A 22,789-nucleotide genomic window follows, 5' to 3' on the forward strand; every position below is an offset into this window, starting at 1 on the left:
GTGAGCATATCTTACATCATCAGCCATCACTGGGACAAAGCTGTGGGCTCACTACGGCTCTATGACACCGACAGACTGATTAGGCTGCTATTTCTGACTGACCGACTATGTATGTATGTATGTATGTGTGTGTGTGTGTGTGTGTGTGAGTGTGTGAGTGTGTGAGTGAGTGAGTGAGTGAGTGAGTGAGTGAGTGTGAGTGTGTGTGTGTGTGTGTGTGTGTGTGTGTGTGTGTGTGTGTGTGTGAGGGAAGTCTCCTGTCCTTCAGTAAGTCAGAGATAGACCCAATTAAGGACTTCCATGGATCTCTTAGAGTACAAGTGCGTAGTTTGGCAGTGAGTGGCATTAGTGTCAAATTTTAGGGGTTACTGAGAAAGTGCAGCACATTTCTCATTTGTAGGAGATGTTGTCAGCCCAGTAGACTAGTTTAAAGGAGAGGAGAGGTCCTTTCTAAATTCAGGGTTCTTGCAGGTTTTAGTAAGTCAAATTTAAGACCTTTTTTAAGACATTTTAAGACCATAAAGATTGAAATTTAAGACCTACACGATGCATTACCAAACAAATATGAGTGGTGTTTGGTCACCATGTGCAGTATCCGAAGCACCTCAGCTTTCGATGTGTCAGTCGATCCAAAAGTACCCCGAAGGTTATCTGACGGAGCTGCGATGATATTGAGAAGGACGACGGCAGGGGCGGCAGGAGTGAGGCACAAAACAGGCTAATTGGCCGAGTCTGCTGAAGGCATTTTGCGGCTAAAGCCTGGTTCACACGGCAGGATAATTAGGCCGATTTTAGCCCCGATTCCCCCCTTCTGACAATCTTAAGGATGCTCCGATTATGGTAAAATAATCTGATCAGATGTTCCTGCCGTGTGTGGTGTGTTAAGACTGCTCTCGTCTGCTCTGAAGGACGTCGGGACCGCTCCCATCTCAAATCGGGGATATCCAACATGTTGGATTGTTTAGGCCCGATTTCTCCTCGTGTGTGGTGTCCCCCGGGGACAAACGAGCACGCAGCCTGTGGACTGTGGCGTGTAGCCAATCAGAAAGAGAGGTGACGAGGCGGCGAGGAAAGCACCGGGAAACAACATCAAAACAGCCGGCGGCACGGCGCACCAGAAAGTCCGGTGGACGTCGGAGATAAGTAGAGCAAGTATAGTCCATGCTGGCGTTGTCTCCACTTCTTTGACCATCGCCTTTTCAAACTACAAACTCAAACTACAAACTATCGCCACTGCATCCTCTTCGTCCGCCATGATTGTTTACTCTGAAGTCACGTTTGATCTCGAGGGATTTTGCGAGATTTCCCGTCTGACCTGGGAATGCTCGGGAGTCAGATCGGTTCGTGTGTGATGTTGATTTTGCCACCACACGCTGTACGACCAAAACTGTTAGACCGTGATTTTTTATCGCCGTGTGTGGAGTCTCTCAGGATTGGAAAATTGCCCGACAATTTTAAAATCGTCCCGTGTGAACCAGGCTTAACTTGTGTTTCTCAGCTCTGGCGTGTGACTTCAGCGATTCACACCCAGAGTCCCTAATTTATTTATTTTTTATTTTTTTTACAAAGTTTGCAGCGAGCCTCGTACCTGGAGCTGGGTACCGCTTGTAACCAAAAAAATTGATAAAAGAATGTTGTTGGAAAAAAGTGACAAAAATGACAGAAAAAGTTTAAAAAAACGTTGAAAAAAATAAAAATAAAAACGTCAAAAAAGCACAGAAAAATGTGACAAAAACACCTTGGAAAAACGTAACAAAAATGACGAAAAAAGCGCCAGAAAACATTCTTTTTAATTTGGACAGAGAAAAACTAAAAGTTGCATAGTGGGCGGGAGGTTAAACAGTTTCAGCTCTACTCTGCTCCACCAATCAGAAGGTGCCTCTCGTCAGCTGTGTGCTTACAATCAGCAAAGAGACTGTTCCACCTGCATTTCAATCAGCTGAGGTAATCAGATTATAATCTGTCAGAGGTCCACCACATGCATTATCAGGTGCAAAATTTACTCGGAAATTTACAACCCACACAGGCCCAACACTGGCAACTTTAGGTAGTGATGACCAGGGTTCAAAATTAACTTTTTCGTCGACCAGCCAAATGGCTAGTGAATAGAATACTATTGTTTTTTTTGGCTGGTGAGTGAAGCTAATCTACCAGCCAATTGCATATTTTTACCAGGATTTGGCTGGAAGATGGTGCTAATGTTGATCCCTGGTGATCTCCAACCCACACAGGCCTAATACTGGGAACTTTCTGGGATTCTAGCTTGTTAAATGTGAATATATTCTAGTTTCTTCTCTCCTCTGACAGTAAACTGAAGATCTTCTAGTTTCTTCTCTCCTCTGGGACAGTTAACTGAAGATCTTCTAGTATCTTCTCTCCTCTGGGACAGTAAACTGAAGATCTTCTAGTGTCTTCTCTCCTCTGGGACAGTAAACTGAAGATCTTTTGAGTTTTGGACAGAACAAGACATGTGAGGACGTCCTCTTAGGCTTTGGGAAACTCTGATTCACATTTTTCACCATGTTTTGACATTTCTATAGATCAAACAACTAATCATTAATCGAGAAAATAATCGACAGATTAATCGACTATGAAAATAATCGTTAGTTGCAGCCCTAGCGTCAACTACATTTTTCTATTAAAGTCATGTAGGGTATTTAATTCATAGCTTTTCAAGCTTCAACAACCAAACATTCTGCAGAGCTCTGATACTAAATAAATTGGATATTAAAACTGTGTGTGTGTGTGTGTGTGTGTGTGTGTGTGTGTGTGTGTGTGTGTGGAGAGCAGAAGAGAGATAGAGAAAGAGGAAGCAGACGTGTAGATGCGACCAGAGCAGAGTTGGTGAATAAGTTTAAGTTTTGTACACAGTGTGTGTGTGTGTGTGTGTGTGTGTGTGTGTGTGTGTGTGTGTGTGTGTGTGTGTGTGTGTGTGTGTGTGTGTGTGTGTGTGTGTGGTGTCCGAGATAAACTCCAGACTGAAAGCCAAGTTCATTCATCTGCTCACCAGAAACAGGATTTTAACCCCGATGTTATTCATGTTATACCGTCGGTCCTGGAGGTAACCAGTCTCCCTGGTGTTCTGACCACGGTCAGGAGAGGTTAACACGTTGAACATTTTAAATTAAACAGCTGATTAACGTGAGCTTGTTGCCCCGTGTGAGCTGATGACCTCATCTGGTGACATTTCTGAACACCTTCCAGTTGTTTAATAAAAGATTTCACACAAACACACGTACATGTGTCATTAGTATGAGAAAAAAACAAGATTTTAACTGTGTCGAGCTCGGGTCGGGCTCGGACAGAAATATCTTAATGGCCGTCGGGCTCGGGTCGGGTTCGGATGGAAGAATTTGGCCCGATCCGACCTCTAGAAGTAGCCCTGCCAAACCACATCTCTGTGGTCCTCATATCTGTCCTCGCTGCCGACATTTTTACTTCCACGGCTATTCCGAATCATAGCACCAGACTCAAACAAGGCCTCTCTGCTGGAAAAACGCTCTAGCGCTTCCAGCTGGGCGTATGGCGTTTTCAGCTGAGGAAAAAATGCTTTGGTGGACAACCGACCAATGACAATGTAGTCGGACATGAGCGTATCAACCAATCAATCAATCGACCAACTGACCAGGAAGAATTAATGAAGGAAAAGGAGGAGAATGAACGACAGATGAAGCAATTCAACAAAGTATGAGATCGTGATCGACACGGGGATGCAGAGAAATAACAGAGAAAGTGATGGAGGAAAAGAGATATGGCTCCTTCTCCGTATCATGCAGCCCCGTGGGAGAGAAACCCCAAAAACATCTGTCAAGGCTCAAAAATCACAAACTACAACTGGGAAAAACACAAAAACACACACACAGCTGCTGCCCACGTCCCCTGACACAACTCAACAGCTGCTGAGCTACAAGCGCACACACACAGGTGCGTTTCACTATCTTTGTGGGGACCCGTCATTGACATAATGCATTCCCTAGCCCCTTACCCTAACCTTAACCATCACCACTAAATGCCTAACCTTAACCCTTACCCTCACCCTAACCATAACCTAATTCTAACCCTAATCCTAAAACCAAGTCTTAACCCTCAAACAGACCTTTACCCTTGTGGGGTCCAGCATTTTGGCCCCACAAAGCTGTCGGGACCCCACAAGTATACTCATAGGTGTGATTGGCAAAGGACAAAAAAGCAGGAAAATATACGGCGCACCCATGACGCTGCGACAGCCCCCTCCCCCCCTCATTTTAAAAAAAAATAAACCATTAAATGGCACTTTCTGGAGAGTTTTGTGCAAAGAAATGGAGAAATTGAGTCTTACATGATATGTAGGTACTAGGGCATTTAGCATTTACATTACTGTTAATCAGTCATCACTTGATCACACATTGCATTACCTTGTTATAATATAAATAATAATAGTGCCACATGAAGAGACAGTGCAGCATATGACAGTAGCAACAGCTGAGAAGATTTGGGTCTGTGGTGACCAGGTCCACCTCACACACACTTCCTTCTCCTATTCTCTCTCCTTACTACCACACCCACACACACACACACACCCACACACACCCACACACACCCACACACACACCCACACCAGCCCACATTACCACGCCCATGCAGCCCCACCCACGGACATTTACGGATTTTTAAACATTTAATGTAACTGGCAAACAATGCTTTCTACTTTTTAAAGAGCACACGTTTATAACAAATTTTTATTTATGCCGTTTGTATGCTGTTACTGTCATTCTCTACAGTATGGAGGTATGTAGTATGTATGTTGTCACTGTCTGTTCAATTGTCCGTGTTTCTCTCTGTTGACACTGTACATATTAAGTTATAACTCTAACTCTGCAATTTAAATGTTTTTTATGGCTGTCTGTGATTATACTTCAGGGTTTTTCCTTGCTCAGAATTTGTCTTTGGGGGAACACACAAAGCAGGGGGGGGGAGGGGGTCTGGGGGTCCCCCAGGAAATTCTGAGGGTAAAAGACTTCAATTCCTGCATTCTGATACATTTTTAGGCACCAATTTATGGTAAAAATGTCAATATTTATTGCAAGGAAATCACAAAATTCTGGTGGCAGGTAACAATTCAAAATACAAAATATAATGGAATATTATTATATTCAGTAGTCCAGTAAGGAGGCTTTCACATCCGGGACATGGGCCGGATACAACAACACTTGACCCTAAAGTCCAGTTGTTTGTAGGATTGACTTAGGCTACTTAATCAGTGATGTTGAATATAGCCTAGAGTGTAACGGACCACCACAGTTCATACATACATGTGAACCGCGGATTAATTGCAGAGTTTAACCTACATAGTGTAAAACTACTACGTGAATGGGGCACAGCAGAAAGACGGAGCAGAGAGACGCTGCTTGTTCAGGGTTTTCATGTGTACTCCTATAGGCCTACACTTTGCATCAGGCGTTAAAATCAATTACTCAATTTAAGTAACCTCTGATCGGGTCGTAGCAAATTAAGTAGCTACACTAAGTTTAAGATTAGGTGTTGGTCATTCTCAACACCTTTCTACCCCGCCCCCCCACACACACACTTATCAACTCTGGACTCTGTGCTGCTGCCAGCCTGTGTAACGTACGTTACTCACCATAGATCGACTGTTAGCTTCAGCTGGCTAACGTTAGCTGTCAACCTCCCGACTAGCTAGTGATCTAGCGAGGATTAGCCCTTCAGACCACAGTGGACTTCAGTGGACTCTCCATCCAATCTCCCGACTGGACCTTCGTCTACCACAACTGCCGGACTCTTTCAAATACATGTACTCCCTGTCTCCGCCGATCACTTGGTAGCGTTGGTCAGCTGTCAGCTTACGCCAGCTAGCTTCTGTTAGCTTCGACCGACTGACGGCTCGCCCATTGACAGCTCTACATCTTTTCGCTGTAGAGCTCTTTTAGCCATGTTTCCCGGCTCAACACTAAGATGAAAAATGGTGCTCCTAAAATATTCCTCACTGCAACTTCTCAACGTCGTCTGCTACGTCGCTTCAGCTTGCATTGCCAACATAAAATAAAAATATTGTCCCGTTGTCGGCTTCAGCTAAGAAGATAGTTCGCCCCCACACGTCCAAAATTCTTATTCAAATAACCTTCCGCAACGATTGCAGGCTCTTTGGTGGAGCTCTGCTCTGAATGAAGTTACATGGTGACAAATTAATGGACCACTTGCGGAGTGATATGAAGACATGAGTCAGAGGCACAAAAAACGTTGACAGCAGTGACCGGTCATTATGTTTACCAACACCCCCGACCTGTGCCTTGCGACACCCCCCCAAAAAAAATAAAAAAAAGCGGATTTGCATGATTTACGAGAGCTTCATTTTCAGGTCAGAAAAGCCGGATTTCCGGAATTATCCGGAAGAATCACACCCCTGTATACTGTATTCATGGTTTTTGGACCCCACGAATATAGTTAAACAAGAACACGCAGACACACACACACACACACACACACACACACACACACACACATAAACACACACAGAGACACACACACACACGCAGACACACAAACACACACACACACACACGACACACACACACACACACACACGCAGACACACACACACACACACGCAGACACACACACACACGCAGACAGACACACACACACACACAGACACATCTCCACACACAGACACACACACACACACGCAGACACACACACACACACACACACGCAGACACACACACACACACACACACACACACACACGCAGACACACACACACACACACACACGCAGACACACACACACACACACACACGCAGACACACACACACACACGCAGACACACACACACACACACACACAGACAGACAGACAGACACACACACACACACGCAGACACACACACACACACACACACAGACAGACAGACACACACACACACACGCAGACACACACACACACACGCAGACACACACACACACACACACACACACACACACACACAGACACACACACACAATCTGTCCGAGGAACAATCCGTCCTATCAACAATGGTCTGAGTGAGACATGGGATCAGTCAAAACAACCAGCAAGACCACACACGTGTCTGCCATCTGGGCGGCTTTCTCACCACTAACCTAAGACTGTGGCGTTACCGCGGCAACCCCAAACTCACGACACGTCAGTCAGCTCATGAGTCACATCAGACACTGTGTGACTGATGTGTGTGAATACATTATTCATTTTTCAAACATGCACATACAGTAGTTTTCCTTCTTTTAAATGATTAAGGCTGATTGCTGCCTGTCATTACTTCACAGTGGAATGACTTGTCATCTGAGTTCTTCAATAACAACGAGGGCTGTAAGAAAAAATCAATACACTTGAGTATCACGATATTTTATCTAGCAATACTATATACATTTTCAAAAACTCAATATAATTTTTTTAGATTTGTTTTTTTTAGTTTACGTGCAAAAATATTCCTGTAAGACAGTGGTTCACGTTAATGTTGTGTTTAAACCCCCTACCACTAGATGGCTATGCTGAGACGCACCACTAGTGTCCTCACCTAACAGTACCTAACAGTACCTAACAGTGCCTAACAGTGCCTAGCAGTGCCTAGCAGTGCCTAACAGTGCCTAGCAGTGCCTAGCAGTGCCTAACAGTGCCTAACAGTGTCTAACAATGCCTAACAGTGCCTAACAGTGCCTAACAGTGCCTAACAGTGTCTAACAATGCCTAACAGTGCCTAACAGTGCCTAACAGTGCCTAACAGTGCCTAACAGTGCCTAACAGTGTCTAACAATGCCTAACAGTGTCTAACAGTGCCTAACAGTGCCTAACAGTGCCTAACAGTGCCTAACAGTGCCTAACAGTGCCTAACAGTGCCTAACAGTGCCTAACAGTGTCTAACAATGCCTAACAGTGCCTAACAGTGCCTAACAGTGCCTAACAGTGCCTAACAGTGCCTAACAGTGTCTAACAGTGCCTAACAGTGCCTAACAGTGCCTAACAGTGTCTAACAGTGTCTAACAGTGCCTAACAGTGCCTAGCAGTGCCTGACTTTTTGCTAGAAGCTAACAATGTAGCTATGGCTGAACTTTGGCCTACTTTATCATATAAACATTTGCTCACTAAGAACCTGGAACCACAATCCCAAACTGGCAGTTTGATTCTCTGTGTACTGAATTGTTGACCTAAAGTAAACGTCTAACTTTTTTTAAATATTAGTTTTTCTAAAATTATACTTTAAAAAAATCCCAATATATCGCCTTATGCACAGTATCTAAATATATTGCAATATATTGAATGGTAACCCATGTATCGTGATACGTATCGTATCGCCAGATTCTTGCCAATACACAGCCCTAATAAGAACAGTAACGTTAACAGTAATGACCATTTGAAATAGGAAGTTTATACTTCTCCTTTAGACCTCTGCACCGAGGCATAACCCTCTCAGTATACGTGCGCCTGCTCTACCCACTGAACCAACCCGGCCACCACTCAATCTGTTTTGAGTGGAAGCGCTCCAGATGTTGGTTGGTTGCCTGAAAAAGGCTAAATTATCAAATTATAGACTTAAGTCTAAATTATACTTCAGCAAGCAGTCAGAACGTCACCCATTCATTTGTATTTATAGTTTGGCGACAGTCCTGGCGGATCTTTTAGGAACAGACGCCAAGCCTGGCTGAGTTTGTTTACATTCTGCAAAAGACACTGCAGGAAGAAAAGTGTTTTTCTCCATCTCCACTTTGAGATGATTCAAGGCTCTGACGCACCAACCTGATAACCGGCCGTCTGACCGTCTGGCGAGGTCGGTGACTCGAGTCTGTTCGGTGTGTCCCGTGCCGTGGTCAGTCGGAGGAGCCGTCAGCGTTCATTTTGGCTGATTTGACTTGTTGAATCGGCCAGCGGGCAGTCGGACTCAGTGACCAATCTGATTGGTGGAGTGCTAACCCTTGACTAGCCAATCAGTGCACGAGAAAACCCAGTATCTTGTTATTACTAGCCGTGGTATTTTCTTCCGTTCAGCGAGTAATGACAACAAGGATCCTTCTTGACTACTATCACCTCTCTCTGATGAAAACAAGGACTGACGACAGCCTGCTCTGTGTTTACCAGGTCTAGAGAGATCTTCCCTCATTTACCAGGGTTTCCTGCAGCACTTTACAGCTCGGGCGGCCCGCCTAAGCTGGGGAACCCTCCCGCCTTAACTAGGTCGTCAAAAAAAATAATCCGCTGCGCAAAAGGCCGTCAAGTGCATCTCGGAGAATAGCACCACACGGCCGAAATGAGAGAAAGAAAAAGAGCCGTGGTCCGTCGCTGTCCGGAGGAGAACTAGCCAGCTGATATCACGTGTGTGTCCGTGAGAACTGTAAGTCATATAACTTATGTTTTGGGTTTATTTAAGCCTGTTATTGTATTAGTAATGTAAAGTAAGTTAGCTGGTGATTTAGTTGTTTGAGTTCTCCACCTGCTAGCTAGGTTGACCGTGCCTGTTGATTCCATATAATGGTGATTGTTGAGCGCCCTCGCTCCCGTCTGTATGTTGCGTGCATTATTTCCATATCTGATGCCTGTAGCGATGCTAGAGCTCAGCTCTGCCAGAAGCAGGGACTGGGATCACCTTTGCACAGTTTGAATGTTGTTTTGCACTTTCTTATTTATTATTATATATTATTATTTAAATTTTATATTTAGTGTTTAATAAATAACTCTTAACAGAGTCTGTAGTCTATCGCACAAAGAAGCACCCCCCCAACCCTACCACCTTAACTAACAAACTTTCTGTGGGAAACCCTGTTTACGGTTTTCATTTTCTGGGCGACAATCCAGATTAGCGCCGCCTGCTGTTGTGGAGACATATTACGTCTCGCGCACGTGCAGAACGTATGCTCAAGTCGGCGTCTCCTCAGTGTGTTCTGAGGAACTTTTTGGACCTCGGGGAGACTGATCAGTCGACTGGCTCTCCTCCCGACGGTCGGCCGTTGGGTTGGTGTGTCAGAGCCTTAAGGGATAAGGAGTGGTCAAGGTACGTCCAATTCCCTTGAATAGAAAATGGACTTTACTTCAGAATGTTTGAATTGAGTTTGTAAGTTTATTTGATTAGGACAATGCACATTAATCAACATTTCTGTAAATGCGCCAGTGTTAGCCAGTCGGCTAATTTTCAACTGTAGTCCTAATTACCCAGCATGCATGTCTTTATGGTGGGAAGAAACCAGAGCACCCGGAGGAGACCCACGCAGACACGGGGAGAACATGCAAACTCCACACAGAAACCCAGAACAGACAGACCCAGAACCTTCAAACCCAGGACCTTCTTGCTGTGAGGCAGAAGTGCTAACCACTGAGCCACCATGCTGCCTTGTCTTCCAACAGTTTTGATGTCTGGTCCTCTGCACTAATCAAATGGCGTTTTTCCATTACATGGTACCTGCTCACCTCGACACACTGTGCGTCCGTTTTCCGTTGCAGATTTTAGTCCCGCCTCAGCGTGGCTGGTCGTCTTATACGCCGGCTCGACGCACACACCAACTCACAAGTATAAACATCAGGCCACTTGAGCTTGTTTTACAGTTCTGTGGAGGCTCCACCGTAGCCTGTGTAAGTGGCCTGATGTTTATACTTGTGCGCTGGTGTGTGCGTGGAGCCAGCATGTGTGTGTGTAGTTAGGCTACGGTGAAAGCTCTGCTGGAGCCTCCACAGGACTGAAACAAGCAGCGCCGCAGTAAACTGCCGTGACCTAACGTACACACACACAGAACGTGGAAGGTGTGTTGATGCCAGAAGACACATTTAGTTTCTAAAGAAGCTGGAGGCAGCAAAAAAAACCACACAGCTGGCTAAACTGTTTAAAAATAGCGGGTTTGTTCAGGACGCCCCCGTCTGTCGCTTTCACGTCACCTTTTCGGCTCGCCTCAGCTCGCTGGGAACCTCGACTGAGGAGGTACTAAATAAAGTACCTGTTAGCAGGTACCAGGTACTACATAAAGTACCTGTTAGCAGGTACCAGGGACTTTTTTTCGTAATGGAAAACCAAAAAAGGAGAGTAGAGTCGAGGCGAGTCGAGCTGGTATGGATCTGTAATGGCACAAATATTGACCTTATTAAATTAATCAGGTATCGGCCAGATGTGACCAAAACACTTTAAATACTATGTTTGTATTTTTAAATTACTATCAATATGATTATGTTTAATAAACATATATCCAGATGGATAGAAGAGTTTTGGGGATTTGAAAAAGAGAAAAGGCACAAACTAATTTATCAGGTATTAATTGTAAAGTTACGATACTGATTACAGTCATTAAAGGTCCAGTGTGTGACGTGTTTAGTTGTTCATTCTCAAAATCTGTGTTGCCCGTTCCCAAACGTGTCCTTTTTCATGAATATTTACCTCCACCATCAATTCCAAGTATTCCTGTTGGTTGAAATTTAACATTTGTGTTTACATGAACTGGAGTAGACGCTCCATATTCATGATCCATCTAGAAATACGTTAGCTGGTAAGAGACATACAGGACTCACTGCTCCACCTTAGAGAGAGTGAGAGTGTGTGTGTGTGTGTGTGTGTGTGTGTGTTTGTGTGTGTGTGTGTGTGTGTGTGTGTGTTTTCTCTGTCACATGATAAACTAACAGCTGCTGCTAATGCTGCTAACGGGTATCGTAGCTTCCTGAAGAAGGAAACATGGAGGACCACACGTATTCAAAAGCCAAATTTCAGGAACAGGAGTCTTCTTCTTCTTCGCCCAGAAAAAGAAAAAGGAGATTGAAAAGAGAAGGAGACCGTCTTCTTGAAGCGTGAAGGCTACCGTAGCTGTAATACGTACTCTGAACTGCGTGGAGCGAGAGAGTTGATGATGTATGATCTCAACGCTAGACGGGAGAAACTCCCACACATTGGACCTTTAAGACACCTATAATTCTATAGAAATTGCTAGTGATTACAACCCCAAACTTTTGAGTATGGAGATCAGGACACATGCCTTTGAAATCCACTGATGTTGAGAGAAACCAGGCAGGATAGCTCAAAATGTGTACAGATAACACACAAGAGGGTCAGCTTCTCCTCACAACCCGTAGCTCCTATGGCGCCATTTTGATGCTACCAAGCCATCACCTCCCGTTAGCATCCCATTGACTGCCATTCATTCTGACGTCACTTTGACAGAGAATAACTTTACATCTGAAGAGTTTAAAGACTCTATTTGTCCATTGTTTATTTCTAAAGAAACACGACAATGTATAAAAGGCTCCATTACCTTGTAGCTCACGTTATGGCTCCGTAGCAGACGTTTTTATAAAAATAGGCTAACGATTGGGTCATAACCACGAGACTTACTGTCTCATAGTAGAGGAATTACCGTATAGTACAGGAGAAGCTCTCAGGCAGTTTGGACTTCCATTAGCTGTTTAAGTTTAATTACTAATGTTAACTATCATTGTAGTGATCAATAATTAGCCTGTGTCTATGTTATCTCCTTACATATACCTACGCTCTCCGTCTCTGCTAGATTGGGAATGATTGAGATTTCTCTTGGCACAGCTACCAGAAGACTTCCAACTTTCAGACAGGTTGCTCACGTCACATCTACGTCTTCAAGCTCAGTTGGAGGCTGCTCAGTAACGCTCAGCCATCACCGGGAAAGAGACTTCATTGGTCTCCGTCCAGAGACACGGGACCTGCTGGTCCATTATATATACTGTCTATAATAACACACCACTTGGCTTTAGAAAGTGGGCGTGTATGTTTGGGCGAAGTCATGATGTCATGTTACTCTGTTTCACTGTTTTTTTTAAGTTAAACCATTGCAACATCTTCCCAAATAGTCAATGAGTAATCGTGTTAAATAATCATGATTTCAGAATACGGACCAAAATAATTGTGATTATGATTTTTCCAAAATCGGCCCTATCATAGCAGCCCTATATTTAGCCTTGCATACAGGCCAAACAAATACACATGACGTCCTCTGTAAAGCCACCAGTCACTCCCGCTGTGACACTTATCAGTCTGTACGAGCAGAGAGGAACCTAACTGATGAATGACAGCCTGTAGTCAGTTTGTTTACTAACACTATGGTCATATGTGGAGCAGCGTGAGAAGGCTGTCCTGCTTCAGCTGTACTACAACACACAGCAGCAGCATGGTCATCATCACAGCCAGTGCAGCACAAGCTGCCTAATTAAACCCAGTAAAAGCCATCACACCTCCACTGACACTACGTCATGATGCAGTAATAACAATCTAGTTTCTACTGTTGCAGACCTGTCACAATACATTACCCCAGGTAGGCTTACGTGCAGTTTAGTGTCCCAAAAACTGAGTGTCCCAAATGATGAGGGTCTTATTTCAGAGACAGGTTAGGGTTAGGAGGTTCATAATTAATTAAGGACATCGTATGGGGAATTTGGGACACTATACTGCACGTAGGACATTGTATGGGGAATCTGGGACACTATACTGCACGTAGGACATTGTATGGGGAATCTGGGACACTAGACTGCACGTAGGACATTGTATCAGGAATTTGGGACACTAGACTGCACGTAGGACATTGTATCGGGAATTTGGGACACTACACTGCACGTAGGACATTGTATCGGGAATTTGGGACACTACACTGCACGTAGGACACTGTATGGGGAATTTGGGACAGTACATTGCACGTAGGACATTGTATGGGGAATTTGGGACACTAGACTGCACGTAGGACATTGTATCGGGAATTTGGGACACTACACTGCACGTAGGACATTGTATCGGGAATTTGGGACACTACACTGCACGTAGGACACTGTATGGGAAATTTGGGACAGTACATTGCACGTAGGACATTGTATGGGGAATTTGGGACAGTACATTGCACGTAGGACATTGTATGGGGAATTTGGGACACTACACTGCACGTAGGACATCGTATGGGGAATTTGGGACACTATACTGCACGTAGGACATTGTATGGGGAATTTGGGACACTACACTGCACGTAGGACATTGTATCGGGAATTTGGGACACTACACTGCACGTAGGACATTGTATCGGGAATTTGGGACACTACACTGCACGTAGGACATTGTATGGAGAATTTGGGACACTACACTGCACGTAGGACATTGTATGGGGAATTTGGGACACTATACTGCACGTAGGACATTGTATGGGGAATTTGGGACACTATACTGCACGTAGGACATTGTATGGGGAATTTGGGACACTAGACTGCACGTAGGACATTGTATGGGGAATTTGGGACAGTACATAGCACGTAGGACATTGTATGGGGAATTTGGGACACTACACTGCACGTAGGACATTGTATGGGGAATCTGGGACACTAGACTGCACGTAGGACACTGTATGGGAAATTTGGGACACTACATTGCACGTATGACATTGTATGGGGAATTTGGGACACTAGACTGCACGTAGGACATTGTATGGGGAATTTGGGACGCTAGACTGCACGTAGGACATCGTATGGGGAATTTGGGACACTAGACTGCACGTAGGACATTGTATGGGGAATTTGGGACACTAGACTGCACGTAGGACATCGTATGGGGAATTTGGGACACTATACTGCACGTAGGACATTGTATGGGGAATTTGGGACACTAGATTGCACGTAGGACATTGTATGGGGAATTTGGGACACTATACTGCACGTAGGACATTGTATGGGGAATCTGGGACACTATACTGCACGTAGGACATTGTATGGGGAATCTGGGACACTAGACTGCACGTAGGACATTGTATTGGGAATCTGGGACACTAGACTGCACGTAGGACATTGTTTCAGGAATTTGGGACACTAGACTACACGTAGGACATTGTATCGGGAATTTGGGACACTACACTGCACGTAGGACATTGTATCGGGAATTTGGGACACTACACTGCACGTAGGACACTGTATGGGGAATTTGGGACACTACATTGCACGTAGGACACTGTATGGGGAATTTGGGACAGTACATTGCACGTAGGAAATTGTATGGGGAATTTGGGACACTAGACTGCACGTAGGACATTGTATGGGGAATTTGGGACACTATACTGCACGTAGGACATTGTATCGGGAATTTGGGACACTACACTGCACGTAGGACACTGTATGGGAAATTTGGGACAGTACATTGCACGTAGGACATTGTATGGGGAATTTGGGACAGTACATTGCACGTAGGACATTGTATGGGGAATTTGGGACACTATACTGCACGTAGGACATCGTATGGGGAATTTGGGACACTATACTGCACGTAGGACATTGTATGGGGAATTTGGGACACTACACTGCACGTAGGACATTGTATCGGGAATTTGGGACACTACACTGCACGTAGGACATTGTATGGAGAATTTGGGACACTACACTGCACGTAGGACATTGTATGGGGAATTTGGGACACTATACTGCACGTAGGACATTGTATGGGGAATTTGGGACACTAGACTGCACGTAGGACATTGTATCAGGAATTTGGGACACTAGACTGCACGTAGGACATTGTATGGGGAATTTGGGACAGTACATAGCACGTAGGACATTGTATGGGGAATTTGGGACACTACACTGCACGTAGGACATTGTATGGGGAATCTGGGACACTAGACTGCACGTAGGACACTGTATGGGAAATTTGGGACACTACATTGCACGTATGACATTGTATGGGGAATCTGGGACACTAGACTGCACGTAGGACACTGTATGGGAAATTTGGGACACTACATTGCACGTAGGACATTGTATGGGGAATTTGGGACGCTAGACTGCACGTAGGACATCGTATGGGGAATTTGGGACACTAGACTGCACGTAGGACATTGTATGGGGAATTTGGGACACTAGACTGCACGTAGGACATCGTATGGGGAATTTGGGACACTATACTGCACGTAGGACATTGTATGGGGAATTTGGGACACTAGATTGCACGTAGGACATTGTATGGGGAATTTGGGACACTAGATTGCACGTAGGACATTGTATGGGGAATTTGGGACACTAGTCTGCACGTAGGACATTGTATGGGGAATGTGGGACACTACACTGCACGTAGGACATCGTATGGGGAATTTGGGACACTAAACTGCACATAGGACATCGTATGGGGAATTTGGGACGCTAGACTGCACGTAGGACATCATATGGGGAATTTGGGACACTAGACTGCACGTAGGACATTGTATGGGGAATTTGGGACACTAGACTGAACGTAGGACATTGTATGAGGAATCTGGGACACTACACTGCACGTAGGACATTGTATGAGGAATGTGGGACACTACACTGCACGTAGGACATTGTATGGGGAATCTGGGACACTACACTGCACGTAGGACATTGTATGAGGAATGTGGGACACTACATTGCAAATAGGACACCGTTTGGGGAATTTGGGACACTACATTGCACGTAGGACATTGTATTGGGAATTTGGGACACTAGACTGCACGTAGGACATTGCATGGGGAATTTGGGACACTACACTGTACGTAGGACATTGTATGGGGAATTTGGGACCCTAGACTGCAAGTAGGACATTGTATGGGGAATCTGGGACACGAGACTGCACGTAGGACATTGTATTGGGAATTTGGGACACTAGATGGCACGTAGGACATCGTAGGGGGAATTTGGGACACTACACTGCACGTAGGACATTGTATGGGGAATTTGGGACACTAAACTGCACGTATACCCCCCAAGCAATCCATCTGACTCCAAGATGCAACAACCTCCATTAACACCGTAATTCTATTTACACCGAGATAGCTGCCTTCGAGTCTAATGCAACTTTTAGAAACCCTTCTGTTTATCTAGATACCAATACCAGCCCGTCTCCTACTGTTAACCTGCCCATAACGAGCCAGGGCTGCTGTTAACTGGTAGCGGTGTGGCTAGCTGCCACATAACACGGTTATAGAGCCTCGGGTACCGTATTAGTTAGAGTTAACGTTGGCTGTCAGACTGGCCAGCTTCTTGACCTTAGCCTGACAACACGCTAGCTAGCTAAGTCAGCTACACTCATCTTAAATCAGCTTATAATGAAAGTTAAACTTCACACCGCTTCGTGTCGTCTCGCTTTAAAATCCCCCTTTCTTTTCCTTTAACTGCCGCTCGGTGTCCCGGACACTGATGGAAAACACTGCCGTTACTTCGACACTTAAAGTAGCCTTGCATGCTAACGCTAGCTAAGTAGCTAACATCACGGTTTGACGTTACGCAGTCTCTCCGGTTAGCTAGAGACACCGAGCTGTCACAATAACAACATACCTTCAGGATCGACCGGTGGACACTGAGCTGACTTCGCGGAGGTCTCGGTGATTGTGCTTCAGACGACCGTAGAGGTTCATGCCATGGATGTCGGTCCCCGGTATCCAAACTCATTAACGGCGGAAAAACATCCAGGAGGCTAACGTCATTACAGTAAAGCTAACGCAGCCTGTTTGGGTTTTACAGTTCATTTGCATGACTGCGACGCGTTGGCGCCACCTACAGGCTACTGCTGGTTCTACCGTCCTCATCCGCCTCCTCATATAGTCCCACAGGCTGAGGCAGTGCTGTAGTCTAGAATCTAGCCTCCCCTAAATTCCCCATACAATGTCCTACGTGCAGTCATTCCCAAACAGTGGTCCGCGGACCACTAGTTGTCCGTGAGGGTACTGCAGGTGGTCCGTGGAAAAGCTAAATAAAATATAAAATAATAGTTTTTTCAACCTTCATTTTACCAGGAAATTCCCATAAAAATTAAGAATATGTATATTGATATACAATTTAAATTTAAATTAAATTGTCAAGTTATTGTGTGATTACTAAAATAGGCTAGTGGTGCTCGGCCGTGACATTCAAGTCCAAACTCTGAAGGTTAATAATCCCCTAAAATCGCCAAAGGTTTTTAAATTTTCACTACATCCAAGTGTTCTTATTACTGTATATATTTAATACTACATTGCTATGGAAATAAGCCTGTTGTTCAAATTAACCTGATTATGCCCTTGGGCATATGTGTGTATATGTATATACATATATGTGTGCAGTAAACTTTCTTTTAACGAGCCTGTTGTATCTACTGATGAGATGACCAGTTCTAGTTTCAGTACTAGTAGGTCTATTAATTAAGAGGGCGGATTAATTCAGGTAGGACTGTGTGGAGACATATTTTAATATGTGTATTATGAGGTGGTCCACACAAACAAAAAGTTTGAAAACCGCTGAGATAGATAGATAGATAGATAGATAGATAGATAGATGGATAGATAGATAGATAGATAGATACTTTATTCATCCTGAAGGAAATTTTAGGATCCAGTAGCTTAGACAACCATAACAAACACATATACACACATACTTATGAATAAAAATAAAAATAAAAATAACTCACAGAAATGCAATGACCATAGGGTGCAATGGTGATAGTGCAAAAGTGAACAGTGCAGTAGATTATTATTAAATATTAACTATGACTATGAAATATTAACATCACATTAACTGACTGATTGAATAACAAAAAGAACAATATATAACAGGGAATAAGTTATAAGATGTAGTTGTTATGACCACAGTCCAGATTGTGTAGGAGGACTAATATATATACATATATATATATATATATATAGTCTACGTGATACGCAGGTATACCCAGTATACCCACTAAGAAAGCTCCAGGATTTCCATATACCCTCTTAAAAATGCCCAATGACACGTAACAACATACCTTGCATTGTAATTTTGATATATTTTGAATTGTCTACTAACCAGTGAAGCACCGTAATGTTTAGGGAAAGAGACGGTTGAGTTAAGGTTAGAAATATTAATTGAGAGTCTTGTGAATGAAATTCAGAGGTGGAAGAACTGACCAAATAAAGGACCAATGGCACACTCAATTTTAAAGTAGTGAAAGTGCTAAATAAGTGGACAACACATCAAAGAAAAATCACATTTTAATGAAATAAAATAAGATATCAAACCAAATCACAAACTGCATAGTTTGCATTGATGTGCATTACCTTGCAATATAAATTAATTGTGAAATATCTCAAATATGTACCTGCAAAAACAATTGGTCAAGTAATGCAAATCTGAAAACATTAGTGTATCTACAGTGTTTGTAATAAACATTATACAATGCAAGTAAGTACGAATAATAATTACAACATACATTAAGATGTATGAAAACCTATACATGCGTTTCATACATAATAAATGTGATATATATATATATAATATACAATATTATATAATGCAGCAATATTTAATAAATACTCATAGTATAATAATATATAATACATATTATAATAAAACAAAATATATTGGTATTATATATGTAGTCTAATATAAATAAGATATATAGAATATATACTAATTTTAGTAATGTTTAAAAGGTATATAAAGGATTTATCGTGAAAAATAACTACACTGTTGTACATAATTAATCTCTATCGTCTACATAACTACACAGAATACTGTACTCAACCTGCACTTTGGTATTTAATACTTCTTTTGCACTTCTGGTTGGATGTCAACTGCATTTCATTGGCTCAGGGTCAGTGTAGCGCTCATCAGTTATATTTTCTAAGCACAAACGGACATTTGGAAAAACAGAAAAATGGGTTCAAATATCCAATTTGAATTTTTTTCCACCTTGACAAATTAAAAAATTGGATCTTTAAACTGTTTTTCCAATTTTCTGTTTTTATTCAGAGGATCAGAAATTGAGAAAATTACAAAATTGCGTCTGAGCTCCAATTATTCAATACTGTAATGGTATTCTCTCCCTCTACTTTGAGGAATATGCAGGTCATTAACTGCATATGGACCAAAAAAAACTAAAAACTGAGAGACTTTGGGGTCAGAGGTGCAACTGATGGTTTGGAGTGGGGCGTAGCAAATATACAAATATATATATATATATATATATATATATATATATATATATAATTTGTATTTTTTCATGTGGATGGTTGCCTTCACTGTCATTGTTTTAGACATACAGGGTACTGCGTACATATTCGTAATCTCCATATATAATGGTGATAAAAGTATACTATCTGCCGTGATCGTTAAGTAAGTAACCGTTAGTAGCAGTAGTAGTAGTAGTAGTAGTAGTAGTAGTAGTAGTAGTAGTAGTAAGAAGAAGAAGTAACGTAAGTAATCGTTACATTTTGGCTTTTTGTTTCTGTCGTTTCAAATAAATTCCCAGTCACCCTAAATGCACCACCGTCTAGCGTAAACGTCCACATGAAGTTTGATTGGCCAGTAATTTTACAGTTAAACAGAATCAACCAATCGGTGAAGCCGTTCTTGGTCGTTGTCAGCAACCAACGGACACAATTTACCAACCAGGAACTGGCCTGTGACTGGCACGCAAAGCGGTCAGTTCTCTGGTGAAGAGCTGGACAGAAGCGCTTTCATTACATCTTAAATGATATAATTATCGCATGGTTATGTCTTTATAACGTTGTCGGTAAACGTGTTGCCGTCTTGGTCATTATTTTCTGTCGGCATGAATCTCGGGTGAGTTTTTGTCCTCTTTTTCAAATCAACGTTACCTGTGACGTTAGCTAGCTACCGTTCACGTTATACGTAAGGCTAAGATAAGCTAGCTACAGCCTATAACGTTAACGTCAGGCTAACCTACTGACTGACCGAAGAAGGTGTACTGTAGAAGGTGTAGAAGGTGTAGAAGGTGTAGAAGGTGTAGAAGGTGTACTGTAGAAGGTGTAGAAGGTGTAGAAGGTGTAGCTGTGAAATGCATGAGGATTATGGCATAGCTTGAGACTAAATAGTGAACAAAAAACAAACCCATGCTAAAAGTTGACTAAAAAGAGGAATAGAAAATCTTCTTTTGGAAATTGATCTTAATGCCTTAATTAAAAAAATGAGGAAAAATCCAATCTTTAAGGACACCAATTTTCTTTGTGAATGAATAATGTATCGTAAATACATAAATGTTCTTCCAGTATGTGATGATGTGGGGGTATAGTGAAGGGTATGTGATGATGTGGGGGTATGGTGAAGGGTATGTGATGATGTGGGGGTATGGTGAAGGGTATGTGATGGTGAAGGGTATGGTGAAGGGTATGTGATGATGTGGGGGTATGGTGAAGGGTATGTGATGATGTGGGGTATGGTGAAGGGTATGTGATGATGTGGGGTATGGTGAAGGGTATGTGATGATGTGGGGGTATGGTGAAGGGTATGTGATGATGTGGGGGTATGGTGAAGGGTATGTGATGATGTGGGGTATGGTGAAGGGTATGTGATGATGTGGGGGTATGGTGAAGGGTATGTGATGATGTGGGGGTATGGTGAAGGGTATGTGATGGTGAAGGGTATGTGATGATGTGGGGGTATGGTGAAGGGTATGTGATGATGTGGGGGTATGGTGAAGGGTATGTGATGATGTGGGGTATGGTGAAGGGTATGTGATGATGTGGGGTATGGTGAAGGGTATGTGATGATGTGGGGGTATGGTGAAGGGTATGTGATGATGTGGGGGTATGGTGAAGGGTATGTGATGATGTGGGGGTATGGTGAAGGGTATGTGATGATGTGGAGGCCAAGGGAACTTTATCAGGATGCATAGTATCCTGGATCCATGAAATAACTGGCCTTTCAAAATAAAAGTCTGCCTGCCTCTATGGGAATTTAACATAGGGGTGTACTGACTTATGCCTCCTGTATTTTAAGGAAGAACATTTATTTATTTACGATACATTATTCATTCACAAAGAAAATTGGTGTCCTTAAAGGTTGGATTTTTCCTCATTTTTTAATTAAGGCATTAAGATCAATTTCCAAAAGATGATTTTTTTTTATTCCTCTTTTTAGTCAACTTGACCATGGGTATGAATACTTATGAGCAGCACTGTATATATATACTGACAGTATGTTGGCTGTGCATACAGATATATATATATATATATACTGTCATACATACATATACTGTGATGAGGGCAAAATCTGTCAAACAATGATGAGCTTCAATCCTTTCATGCAAACTAAAAATAAAATGACAAGTCACCCTGAGTCTAGAGTATAACATTAATAAAACAAATAATATAATTACTATAATAGCATTGAATTAAATGCATGGCCTCCGGGGTTAAATGTGTGGTTCCGTCAGCATGTTCAAGTTAAGAGTAAAACCCAAACCCACTAACCACAGACCCTTCGATGACGTAAGACAGGTCACTGACGAGTTCAGCTGTGGGTTGGAGGTAAAGCAGCATTTTCACAAACCAAAACCAGTTTATGAAAACAGAAAATCTGTAACGTTGTTAAATATTGTCTGTTTAGAGTCAACATTATAAGATTTACAGTTGTGTTCAGAATAATAGCAGTGTGTTTAAAAAAGTGAATAATGCTCAAAATCCTAGAATATCTTTTAATTCCATAATATCAATGCATTGGGAACACTGCACATTCAATTCCACATCAAAACATGACCAAAATTGATCAAGTTTGTGTTCTACCTTTACAGAAAGTGAAGAAAAAGGAATATTAGGCTGTTCAAACAAATAGCAGTATTTGCATTTTTCTTTACAAACTCAAACATTTACTGTATAAGCTGAAAAATGTCTCAAGGGTTAGCTTTACTTTGACTCACTGCACAAATATTTAGTTGATAACCATTATTTCTGAGAACTGCTTCACGTCTGTGTTGCATGGAGTCGACCAACTTCTGGCACCTGTGAACAGGTATTCCAGCCCAGGACCATTGAACTACATTACCCACAATTCCTCTGCATTACTGGGTTTGGCCTCAGAAACAGCATTTCTG

The 22,789-nt window shown here is 42.8% G+C and overlaps 2 protein-coding genes across 6 annotated transcripts in view; one reads left to right on the plus strand and one right to left on the minus strand.

The window, feature by feature from the left end:
* ip6k1 (inositol hexakisphosphate kinase 1) overlaps positions 1–17,489 on the minus strand; it is a 57,292-nt gene extending 39,803 nt beyond the window's left edge. For 2 of the 4 annotated variants that reach the window (XM_036002125.1, XM_036002126.1), the window contains exon 1: positions 17,281–17,489. The gene's annotated coding sequence lies outside the window, so the exon portion shown is untranslated. The remainder of the gene's footprint in view (positions 1–17,280) is intronic. The other 2 variants (XM_036002127.1, XM_031301374.2) reach the window with 1 other exon arrangement.
* Positions 17,490–20,321: 2,832 nt separating this feature from the next.
* The window catches only part of ccdc66 (coiled-coil domain containing 66), a 38,174-nt gene continuing 35,706 nt past the window's right edge, over positions 20,322–22,789 (plus strand). For both annotated transcript variants that reach the window (XM_036002121.1, XM_036002122.1), the window contains exon 1: positions 20,322–20,520. In XM_036002121.1, the coding sequence (XP_035858014.1) occupies positions 20,510–20,520 (11 nt within the window). In that variant the 5' untranslated portion in view covers positions 20,322–20,509. The remainder of the gene's footprint in view (positions 20,521–22,789) is intronic.

This window comes from Sander lucioperca, chromosome 6, assembly GCF_008315115.2.
Source record: "Sander lucioperca isolate FBNREF2018 chromosome 6, SLUC_FBN_1.2, whole genome shotgun sequence".
NCBI lineage: Eukaryota > Metazoa > Chordata > Actinopteri > Perciformes > Percidae > Sander > Sander lucioperca.